Consider the following 13,021-nt stretch of genomic DNA (forward strand, 5'->3'; position numbering starts at 1 on the left):
AGTTCACACTGGAGAGAAGCCGTTTGTTTGTGATCAGTGTGAAAAGAGTTTCAGGTGTAAAGCGCACCTTGATCTTCACATGAGGAGTCACTCCGGGGAGAACTGTTTTATATGTCAGCAGTGTGGAAAGAGTTTCTCACACAAAGGAAACTTTGAGAATCACATGAGAGTTCACACAGGAGAGAAGCCTTTCACCTGCCAAGAGTGTGGAAAGAGCTTCACGGTTAAAGGAAACCTTAAGATTCACATGAGAGTTCACACTGGAGAGAAACCTTACAAGTGTGTTCAGTGTGAAAAGAGTTTCCCATATCACACAGACCTAAAACGGCATTTGCAAACTCACTCTGGAAAGAAAATCCAAACCTTGTCACACTGAGGAAAATTGCAATTTCAACAATCATCTGCGCATTCACTCTGAAGAAAGACAATTAAATTGTGATCAGTCTAATTAAAACATCACACTTACAGATAAAAATGTAAAAGTTGTGTAAATGTGAGACCCTGATTGTGTTCTTTGTTAAAACCTATTTGGACAGGATTAGTTTTACATGGAGTGGTGGGATAGAGTAAATATAACCAGAGCTTCTCAGTGATTTTAGTCCCATCTGAATGTGCCATCTCAGTAATCATTATGGATAATATCAGTAAATATTAATGTGACTTTTACCTTCAGTAAAAAGGAAAATTACCTCAGGTAATGCTATTCCCGTGCTAATAGACCAGCTGTAAATATTGCGGAAATGTTACATCATTTCTTGTTTAATTCTGTTACATGGTTTTGGGTTATGTTTCATTGTTTACAGTGGGTACGGAAAGTATTCAGACCCCCTTCAATTTTTCACTCTGTTATATTGCAGCCATTTGCTAAAGCATTCATCTTTCCCTCGATTGGAAGGGTTCTGGTCGTCCCAAATGTCTTCCATTTAAGGGATTATGGAGGCCACTGTGCTCTTAGGAACCTTAAGTGCAGCAGAAATTTTTTTGTAACCTTGGCCAGATCTGTGCCTTGCCACAATTTTGTCTCTGAGCTCTTCAGGCAGTTCCTTTGACCTCATGATTCTCATTTGCTCTGACATGCACTGTGAGCTGTAAGGTCTTATATAGACAGGTGTGTGGCTTTCCTAATCAAGTCCAATCAGTATAATCAAACACAGCTGGACTCAAATGAAGGTGTAGAACCATCTCAAGGATGATCAGAAGAAATGGACAGCACCTGAGTTAAATATATGAGTGTCACAGCAAAGGGTCTGAATACTTAGGACCATGTGATATTTCAGTTTTTCTTTTTTAATAAATCTGCAAAAATGTCAACAATTCTGTGTTTTTCTGTCAATATGGGGTGCTGTGTGTACATTAATGAGGAAAAAAAATTAACTTAAATGATTTTAGCAAATGGCTGCAATATAACAAAGAGTGAAAAATTGAAGGGGGTCTGAATACTTAACGTACCCACTGTATATTTTCATATCTTTTATTTTGTATTTCTCGCTGTCATGCTTCCTATTTGTCATGTGCTTCCCTTACTTCTCGTGTTATCCTGCCATATGCACCCCTTGTGATTGGGTCATATCCTGATTGGTTGTTCTAGTCATTTGTTTTATGTTCTAATTGGTTCTTTGACTGATTGTTCACAGGAGTTCCTTGTTTGTCATTAGTCTGTTAGTATAAATAGCCTTCATGTTCCCATTGTCTCTTGTCTAGCTTCGTTGCCTGTAACACTGTTGGTGAGTTCTGTGTTTATGTCCATGTTTAGTTCATGTTTACCAAGCCAAGTCTTTGTTTAGTTTGTGTTTAATTCACGTTACTGCAAATAATACTACACAAGTTCATGTCTCCAGTTGACGTTTGTTACAGAAAGCTAGACCGTTAAAATGAACCCAGCAGTGCAGCTCTTGCAGCCCTCTCAGAGAGATCGATCCCTGGAGAGTTATGTGGAGGAGCTTTGCAGAATTTGCTGTCAGCTGGACCCTCAAGGTCCACTTTTTTGCAATGGACTTACTGACCACTGGAACTATTTAATGCCTGAGACCACTGTTCCATGGACTCTGGCCCAAAGACTTACTAAGCAGTTCCTCATTTACTGTGGGAAATGCAGATGAAGTACCGCAATCCTGCAGTACCCACCATGCCAGAGCCTATTAACGTCATGTCTGCCAAGCAAGAGCCTGTACACGTCATGCCCGCCAAACCAGAAACTTCAGCCAATATGGCCGCTACGCCAGAGCCTCTTCGCATTATGTCCGGCTTGTCAGAGTCTCCAATTGTCATGGCTGCCACACCAGAGACTGCCACGGAGGCCAGTCCCAAGCCGACCGTGGCCCACGTGCCAGCAATGGCAAGTCTAGTGGTCTCAGCACTTCTTGTCTTGGGAGTCCCAGATGTCCTACCACCTTCTTCTGCACTCTCGGTGATGGGGGTTGCCATCTTGTGTGTTTGGGCTGCACACACTTCATGTTCCTTTTCTTGCTCCACCATGGCCTTGTTCAGTGCTCAACACACTAGGCCCACCAGTGCTCCACCTCCCAAATCCGCAACTGCACCACAACCCTCTGCTCCAAGGCCCAGGCCCTCCATTGCTCCATCGCCCCGTTTCTACAAATTCACACATTTTCTGTCAGACCTATCGGTCAACATCAATACAGTATTGATTCTCAGAGATTGTAATATTCACACATATAATACAAATGATGCAACTTCTCTGGGGTCAAGCAAAGTCACCAGACCCACTCATCATTTTAGCCTTACACTAGAATTAATTACATTGCATGGTATCAATCTTACTGATAGATACTGTATTGCAAATTGATAATGTCACTGATCAGGTCATGTGCATTCTGCTAATATTTGAAATACAATTGTGATTGTACAGCCCCTAAGGGGCAGTGATTTTTACTTTTCCAAAAGAAAGAGAGCTAGAAGAGTACATGGAGTTAATGAGAATCACCTACCTCACCACCTACGATGTCATCTCACTAATGGAGGGGTTCTGGATCGCATTGGAAGATGAGATTTGACCGATAATTCCCTGGGGAAATTCCTGCTGGACGGTGATCGATGACTAGAATTTCGCCCTTTGGATAAATGGATTCTCTTTTACCATGGGTGATGTGGAAGAGGATTCCACAGCCAGCATCCAGCTCCACTCAACATCAATCACCATCCCAGAGCCAGACCCAGCACCTACTGTGGTTATAGATCCAGAGCCCACCGCAGACCAAGAGACCCAACTTCTTTCCACCATAAAAATCGAGCCTGAGCCAATGTCTGTTATTGAATCAGAGCCAGCAACCATATCCTTCCTGGAGGAGAAGCCTGAAGTCCTGGCTGACAAGGTTTGTGAGCCAGCCATAACATCTATGCCAGTGTGGATTTTAGCAGAGCTGGATGCAGAGGAATGGCTAGTAGACTGGGAAAAAGAAGTACCTTCATCATCGACCTCAAGTCCTGTCTGTCAGAGAATGTTCTTTTTGCCACTAGTCCTGTCCATCACAGAATGTGCTTTGTTGCCACCATCCATGTTCATCTATGAGTTGTCATCGTCACCGCCATCCTTGTCATGGAGCCTGCTTCCACACCTAGTGTTCTTCTCTTGAACACTCAGCCAAAGCCAGTCATTCCCTCGTCTCTGCCTCCGCTAGCTCCCTTCAGCCCCTCAGACCCACCATCAGCCCTGCCATGCAGCCCTGAGTTCCATGCTCCATCTCATCCCTCTGAGCCCCCAGTTCCACTTTGTCTCCAGCTTCACCCTGGCTCCTCACCCCCTCAGCTCAATCTGGGACCATTGTCATTCTGGCTCCTCCAGGCTACCTTATCCCACTGGCTCTGCCCTGGCTAATCATGGGTCCACCATGACCAAGGACTTCTAGGCTGTCTGCTGTGTTTCATTCCTTCTCCCCTACGGCTCAGTCATGCTCCTCCTTCTCTCAGTCCTTACTCATTCCATCACTTAGCATGTTTACAGGCACAACTGTACGCTGATTAAACAATTGAAATAACCTGTTGTCCAGGTTTACATGCAAATCAAGAACCTGACAATGCAAGTAAACTGTGTTTACAAGACTTTATTACAGTTTTTCTTAGTCGCTTTGACGCATTTCTAAGATCAGAAACTAAGTTCTCAAAACTACTTGTTCAACCTCCACATCATCTAGTCACATCTAGTGCACATCATAAAAACAGTTTCTCATTCTTTTGAACAAGTTGTGATTGCTTTGGTACATGCATGCAATTGATTATGTATATTTGTATACGGTTTCCTACATTATCAGTTTCTAATGTCATGTTGCTCAAAATGTATTAAATAGTTCACTGTGCAATAGTCTTACCCCTCAAAACATCTAGTCATTAGTTCATCGTATAAGTCATTAAATGCAAAATGGTTGATCTAGTTGTCATAAACTGTCAAGCATATTTTCTACACATTTCTATTAGACTTTTTATAAATTTGCCATGTATTGTGCAGGTGAATCTTGACTTTCACTAATGAAGAGAATGTAAATCTCTGAAATAGCTCAAAGGTGCATCTCATGAACCTTCAATTGGAAAGCATATAGACCGAGGACAACACAAGAGTTACAAATTCTGACAATGGATGAACATCCAGGAAACAATCAGGGTCAACAGCCGAGAGGACGACGAGGAGTAAGGATACGTGGTGGAAGGGTAAAGAGGCAAAACAGAGGAAGAGGTAGAAGTCGCCAATGACATAGGCGCATATCAGATGAAATAAGGGCCACTATTAGTGGACCATGTTGTCAATCATGACCTTACAATGGCTGAGGCGAGTTGAAGGGTGCACCCAAATATTGGTAGATTGACCGTATCCTCAATAATTCAAACATTTTGTAGAGAGCACAGGTATGTCAACCAATGTGCAATGTACTGTTATACTGTACTTGCAGTAATGATTCATAATACAGTGTCCAACTGTATTTTGCAGCATACAACATATATACTTTATACAGATACAAACTGTAACACAAACACACCTGTATTTTTTTTTTTAAATATGTGTGCACATTTTTTTAAATGTTATTTTATGTGAAAAATCATGTTTTGCATTTATGCATTTTTTCCCCCAAAGGACTGCAAGATTCAATCAAAATCCCACATACAGTAATATGTCAATTTGTACTTTTAAAATGGATATATGGCATACATAAGAAGTGCCATCCAAAACTGTTGCCATAGTTTACATCAGGTAATACTTACAGAGGGCACTGTTATATTGACAAAATGACTAATAATTTTGATTATCTTGTTTGTGAACAATGACACAATAACTTTTCATTCCGATGCCACTGATATGTTCATTGACATAAATACTTACTTTTGAGAGATGTACTAAAGATTTTGAGTAAGTTACAGGCCTTTGCAGGTAATCCATTATGTGGTGCCGTTTGTATGAATTATTTTGAGAAATGCACATACTTTGCAAATATTAAGGATGACTCGAGAAATGCACCAAAGCGACTGAGAATAAATCAGGTTATTTCCCTGTAATAATTTGAGTATCTGACAGTGTTTGGGGCACTAGAGACTTGATGTGCCTCATGACAACCCTTACGAAAAAGAAGTTTATTCAAGTGTGCAATTAGTATACATCTTTTAAACTAAAAATAGGAAAGTATACTTTTAGTCTACTTTTTATGTCCTTCTCAGAAATGGGCTTTATGTACTTCTTAGAAATATACTTAAAATGACACTTAAGTATACTTGACTTATACTTAGAAAAAGTCTAAATACATTTTAGCTATAATTGTGCTCCTAGAATCCGTGTTTTCATTGTTACACTGTAGGGGGCGCTAGTACACATCTTCTGTACAGAATTTCCAAAAAACACAAGTGAAGAAGAAACCGAAACAACAGGGCTGCGTTCAGCCCCGACAAAAACGGTGCAAAACGTTTTTTACTAAAATAAACTTGAAGTATACTACTTTTTGGTAAGGGAATCCTCTCGAAGCACTTCATGATGATGTTTTGTGAGTGTGACAGGCCAGTAGTCATTGAGGCAGGACGCTGAAGACTTCTTTGGCACAGGGATGATGGTGGTCTTGAGGAACATAGGGACGATGGTGCTGCCCATGGAGATGTTAAAGATGTCAGTGAGGACATTTTCTGGATTTTCTGGGCATGCGCGCACTTTGCCTCTCTAATGGCTCGGGACAGTTTGCCCCTTGCAGTTCTTAGTGCCGCCTTGTCACTTCTTCTGAAGGCAGAGTCATGGGTCCTCAGTAGCGTACACACTTCTGCAGTCATTCATGGCTTTTGATTGGAGCATGTAATGATGGTCTTGGAGTCAGTGACATCATCGAGGCACTTGCTGATGTAGCTGGTCACTGATGCTGTGTATTCCTCCAAGTTTGTAGAGTCCCCATTGTTGCAGCCTCCCTGAACATATTTACATGTACGTTTAGTCATTTAGCAGACGTTTTTATCCAAAGTGACTTACAAATGAGGACAATGGAAGCAATCAAAATCAACAAGAAAGCAATGATATGCAAGTGCTATAACAAGTCTCAGTTAGCTTAACGCAGTACTAGAGGCCTTTTTTTGCTTTTGTTAATTGTATAATAAATAAAAAGAAAACAGATAGAATATAAAAAGATTAGAGAAGCTGGTGTTAGTTTTTTTTTTTTTTAAAGAAAACAAGCAGTTAGTAAATGAACAGAGTACAAGTCTAAAAGGGGCAAGGTTTATTATTATTATAATTTTTTTTTTTTGAAAGAATAGACTTAGAATAGAGCGTGCTAGAGTTAGAGGGTCAAATAAAGGTGGAACAGATGTGTTTTTAGTTGTTTCTTGAAGATGGCTAAGGACTCTCACCTGTCTGTCAGAGAATGTTCTTTTTGCCACTAGTCCTGTCCATCACAGAATGTGCTTTGTTGCCACCATCCATGTTCATCTATGAGTTGTCATCGTCACCGCCATCCTTGTCATGGAACCTGCTTCCACACCTAGTGTTCTTCTCTTGAACACTCAGCCAAAGCCAGCCATTCCCTCGTCTCTGCCTCCGCTAGCTCCCTTCAGCCCCTCAGACCCACCATCAGCCCTGCCATGCAGCCCTGAGTTCCATGCTCCATCTCATCCCTCTGAGCCCCCCGTTCCACTTTGTCTCCAGCTTCACCCTGGCTCCTCACCCCCTCAGCTCAATCTGGGACCATTGTCCTTCTGGCTCCTCCAGGCTACCTTGTACCTGCTGGGATTGAGTTGGGCAGGTCATTCCACCAGGAGGGAACATTTAATGTAAAAGTCTAAAAGTGATTTTGTGCCTCTCTGGGATGAACAATAAAGCGACATTCACTTGCAGAACGCAAGCTTCTAGAGGGCACATAAGTCTGAAGTAATGAATTTAGGTAAACTGGTGCAGAGCCAGTGGTGGTTTTGTAGGCAAACATTAATGCCTTGAATTTTATGCGAGCAGCTTTTCGGCTCATTAAAAATTAAAGGTGACATATTTTACACCTTTCTGGAGTTTTATTTTAGGTTTTGATGTCCTTAAGAATATATATTTGCGTTATAAGTACCAAAAACCATCTCAATATATTTTTACAACATTTTTCTCAGGAGCTCTGCTGAGAACAGGTCGATTTTGGCCTGTCTAATTAATATTCATGAGCCTCTCTTCTGATTGGCCTGTTGTTTTCTGAGTGACACATGGCCAGGGCAACCACAGGTAACTAGGGTCAGCCTTAGGATATGTCCCCAAAACCTTCAAACTGGCTGTTATTAAGAATCTCATTAAAAAAAACACAACTTGACCCCCAAAGATCTAGTTAATTACAGACTGATCTCGAATCTCCCTTTTCTGTCCAAGATACTAGAAAAGGTAGTATCCTCACAATTATATTCCTTCTTAGAGGAAAATGGTATCTGTGAGGATTTCCAGTCAGGATTTAGACCATATCATAGTACTGAGACTGCTCTAGGAACCTAGGTGTGCTATTTGATAGCAATCTTTGCTTTGAAAGCCATGTTTCTAGCATTTTAACTGCATTTTTTCATCTAAAAAATATATCTAAATTACGTCCTATGCTCTCAATGTCAAATGCATAAATGTTAATTTATTTATCATTACCTCAAGGTTAGATTATTGTAACACTTTATTGGGTGGTTGTTCTTCATGCTTAATAAACAAACTCCAGCTGGTCCAAAATGCAGCAGCTAGAATTCTTACTAGAACCAGGAAGTATGACCATATTAGCCCGGATCTGTCAACACTGCACTGGCTCCCTATTAAACATCGTATAGATTTTTAAAATCCTGCTAATTACTTATAAAGCCCTGAATGGTTTAGCACCTCAGTACTTGAGCAAGCTCTTATCGTATTATAGTCCTCCACATCCGCTGCACTTTCTAAACTCTGGCAAGTTGATAATACCTAGAATATCAAAATCAACTGCAGGCGGCAGATCCTTTTCCTATTTAGCACCCAGGAGGCAGACACACTCTGTCAGTTTAAATTAAATTAAAGACCCATCTCTTTAACCTGGCTTACACATAACACACTAACACATTTGTAATATTGAAATCCGTTAAAGGATTTTTAAGCTGCATTAATTAGGTCAACCGGAACCGGGAACACTTCCCATAACACCCGATGTACTCGCTACATCGATAGAAGAATGGCATGTACGCTAATATTAGTCTGTTTTTCTCTTATTCCGAGGTCTTCGTAGCCACCAGATCCAGTCTGTATCCAGATCAGATGGTCACTGCAGTCACCCGGATCCAGTCCGTATTCAGACCAGATGGTGGATCAGCACCTAGAGAGGATCGTGAAAAATCACAGCTACTTTATGCAGGCTGTGTGTCAGACTGACGCTAGTGGCTGCGGCCTTTAGCCTCCTTGTTAGTGCATCTGCCTCCCACGCCGGAGATCTGGGTTCGAGACCCACTCGGAGCAGCCTCTGGAGCAGAACTCTGTCAGTTCATTGACAAGCTACACAATATCGTGTTCATTATCAGCGATGTATCACCTGCGATTATGAACGCGATATTGCATAACTTATCAGTGAACTACATCTCTGTGTATTAAATGCCGCTCCATCTGAAAGCAATTGATGGAGATTTACTACTAATCACAGAACCGGCTTTACTGACGAGATGCGCTACATGCGATGATGTCATAATCGTGTTGCATTGTGGTATATGGTAAGGCTTGAAGTGTGCATATGACGTAGACTCGCTCCCTCAGTCAAAATCACAGGGTCGAGGGTCTGTCCATATAAACTTTCCTCATCCACGAAGTGGAACTCACTTCAAAATGGCAGCGGGGATTCCCCCGAGGGGAAGTGCTAAGGAGAGTTTGTGAGTGTGTGTCTAAAAGTGGAGTGCAATGCAGACAAGGTTGGATCCACATCTAGGGGGTGGAGATGGGTAGGTTTAGGGATATGTAAGGTGGGAGGAGGACCCCTGGATCTTGTGTATTCGCTAGTATTAGCGTAAATTTAACTTATTTTGTTTCTCTGGAACATGTCAGAATCTTCTGCTTTATAAATGAGTACTAAATTAATAAATATGATATTAAAATAATTCACATCACCCTGTTGAAAAAGATTAAATGAAATGTTTGAAAATATTAGGACATTCAAAGGTTTAAATAATCTAACCTTCAATTATTATTTTTCATAAATCTTAAGTAATATTTACCTCCAGTTTACATAAAGTTTTGAAAGTTTGTGTTTTGATCAATTTGGCCTTATGTATAAAGAATTCTGCAAGAATTAATATATAGTTTATAATATCATCATCCATCCTTAATTTTTAAAAATATATATATTTAATTTCTAACAAAGGCCCATATTATGTCACAACGGCTGTCTTGACGAGTATCCAAGTAAACACAGTCGATTATGTCTTAAATAAACATAAAGAGTTAAGAAAACATTGGTTGTGTATCAGTATAATGGATCCATGGCTTTCTTATACTAGGCTTATAATGTTAATCAAACAACAAAAGAAAACAGAGAATCACTTACTGCTCTTAAGTAACTTCTGTAACTTTAGTAGTTAATTGTGTCTTCATTTACTTCATACAATACAGTTTCCATAAGCACTAAAATGCTGTTTATTTAGGTAAATTGTATCTTTGTATCTAGCGGTCTCTCTGAGGGCTAAGCCCCTGTGAAGGACGCTTAGAAGAAACTCACCAAGAAAACCCTGAACTGGCCACATCTGGACATCTAAAAGTGTCCTTGCCTTGGTGTGAGGGATCCTTTCATGAGAGCAACACCAAAGACCGTAGAGATGATCTGAGAAACACCAATATAGTGCTTAGCTGGCAAAATAAATAGCCAGGTTGCAGAGATTTTCTCAAAGACGAGGGAAAATAACTATTAAAAACCAATGTCATCAACACATATGTAATTCCCCACAAGAACAATGTGATGACTAGATTAATGAAGAGTAGATTAATGTAGTCTATGTGCTTGAAAAGCACTGATATCAAGCCCCCTTTCACCCAGTTGTAAGTATTTAGTTATTTTAAATATTTTATTATATGAAGATCAAGAAACTTGAATTTAGCTTGCATTTAGATATAAGCCTGAAGCTTTTGAAAAAAATATCAGTGGTATTGATAGCTCTGGGAATCTGTGATTTATCCTTTGAGTCAATCCTTTATCTTATCATTTGAAGGTCGTTTTTTGTATGCGAATTTCTTTAATTTTTTACCGTCTGAACGGGACTTTTATTTTGGTGAGGCGGCGTGACGTCATAAGGCTGCGCCGCGCTCCTGCATCTGAGATTCTGCTGAAAAAAGGTTTGTTTTACATTTTTTAAGTCCGTAAAACCCGTTCAAAAATGAATGATTTATTCACGTAACGTTATAATGTATCTACTAACACTAATGAACATCGTTTTTATGAGTAAAGTGAGTAAATAAAAGTAATGAACCGTTTTTGTGAATAAACAACAGAAAAGGTGCGTCTCATTTTCTATTTCAGATATATTTTGTTCTTTTGAACTTTCTATTTATCAAGGAAACCTGAAAAGTGTTGTACACTGATAATAATAGTTTGTGAGGCTGGGGAAGGCTTAGCTTTATTTCATAATAAATCCTTAGACCTCTCTAATGATTTTAATCAAAGGCTGCCTGCATGTTAACAAATCCCCAGATTTTGTAAACTAGGTTGTTTGTGAAATGTTTTGTCATTTTTATATTGTCATATTTTTAAATACTTTATTTTAGGTTTTTAGTAATGAAAATTTTGTTACATAGCAAAGTTTATTTTGTGTAATTTATTTGTATATAATAGCAGAAAATGTTGGGCCAAATTGTGCAGCCCTACAAAGAAGCACAACAAACCTGGTGTTTGTTTTTTTCCCTACTGTTTTAAAAATCATAATTTAACCAGAAAAATCACAGTTAAAGGGGTCATATGATGCGATTTCAAGTTTTCCTTTCTCTTTGGAGTGTTACAAGCTCTTGTTTAGGAAGAATTATAAGGAAATAGCCAAACAAAACAAGTATTTTGTGTAACATTAAACCCAATATCTACTTCTGAATTAAATCAAATGAAATTCATGAATTTCTATCACTTAATTATGCAAGATTCTTTTTTGTGGTCATAATGGAATCTTGTAAACATTACTTTCATTCCGTGGATACTAATTAAAACTCATTGACTCCTGGAAATAATAAGGAAATAAAACCTTTTGAGAAAGAAAATGAATTAATGCTGTTAATTACTACATATGATGTACATATGATACACAATGGGTAGGATTAGGGGTGTGGGGTAGATGCATATCATATGCATGCAAAAACTGGGTATCATATGCACAGCAAATAAATATATAATAAAACGTTCGTCAACAAAACCTTGTACAAACCCGGAAGTAAGATTTTTGGCACAGAAATACTCCGTCATACGGCCAAATTGTTTTTTGAAACTTTGTTCATGCTTAGCATGAGAATCCAACCCTTTAACAGTGTAAACAACTCTGAATGCATGAAACAGCATTGTACCCCCCCCTTTAAAAGCAAGAGTGTTTTATAATGGATGCTGGCTGAAGGTATTTTAGTTTATGCTGTGGTCAGTGGTTTAGTGATTCTGAATGGATCCGTATAGTAGTACAGTCAGGTCAAGACAGGAGGTTTAGTGGAGGTTTGGCGTCTTCCTGTGGTCCTGTTTGGCAGCTTGACTTGTGCTTTTCTGTATTGAAAATGTTTTAAATTATTGATTGATTTATTGATTGTGTCATTATAAATATGTCACATCTTACCAGCAAACATACACTCGTTCACATCCTTCTCTACACTGTCTGAGGCAGAAGTCTCTAAACTCATACTTTCTAATCATCCTACTACTTGTCCGCTTGATCCTATTCCATCTCATCTCCTTCAAGCCATTTCTCCTGCAGCTGTACCTGCACTCACTCACATCATTAACACATCCCTTCACACTGGTGTTTTTCTATCAGCATTTAGACAGGCTCGTATAACCCCACTACTTAAGGAACCCACTCTTAACCCATCTCTTAGAGAACTACAGACCGGTTTCCCTTCTATCTTTCATTGCAAAAACACTTGAACGAGCTGTGTTCAACCAAGTCTCAGCCTTTCTCACACCGAACAACCTCCTCGACAGCAACCAATCTGGTTTCAGAAGTGGACATTCAACCGAGACTGCCTTACTCTGTTGTTGAAGCCCTAAGACTGGCAAGAGCGGCTTCCAAATCTTCCAATACTTATCTTGCTTGATCTGTCCGCTGCTTTTTACACGGTTAACCACCAGATCCTCCTGTCAACCCTATTGACAAAGGGCATCTCAGGAAACGCACTCCAGTGGTTTAAGTCTTACCTCTCAGATAGGTCCTTCAAGGTATCTTGGAGGGGTGAATTGTCCAAGTCACAACATCTAGCTACTGGGGTGCCTCAGGGCTCAGTACTTGGACCACTTCTCTTCTCTGTCTACATGGCATCACTAGGTTCTGTCATTCAGAAACATGGCTTTTCATATCACTGCTATGCTGACGACACTCAACTCTACCTCTCATTCCATCCTGATGATCCGAC

At 39.8% G+C, this 13,021-nt stretch overlaps 1 protein-coding gene across 1 annotated transcript in view; it reads left to right on the plus strand.

Annotated features, from left to right (window-relative positions):
* LOC107693609 (zinc finger protein 850-like) overlaps positions 1–13,021 on the plus strand; it is a 34,081-nt gene that overhangs the window by 8,074 nt on the left and 12,986 nt on the right. The window contains exon 3 of the mRNA XM_016493061.1: positions 3–366. Coding sequence (XP_016348547.1) covers positions 3–366 — 364 coding nt within the window. The remainder of the gene's footprint in view (positions 1–2; positions 367–13,021) is intronic.

Source organism: Sinocyclocheilus anshuiensis, unplaced genomic scaffold, assembly GCF_001515605.1.
Source record: "Sinocyclocheilus anshuiensis isolate Anshui unplaced genomic scaffold, SAMN03320099.WGS_v1.1 scaffold1942, whole genome shotgun sequence".
Classification (NCBI taxonomy): Eukaryota; Metazoa; Chordata; class Actinopteri; order Cypriniformes; family Cyprinidae; genus Sinocyclocheilus; species Sinocyclocheilus anshuiensis.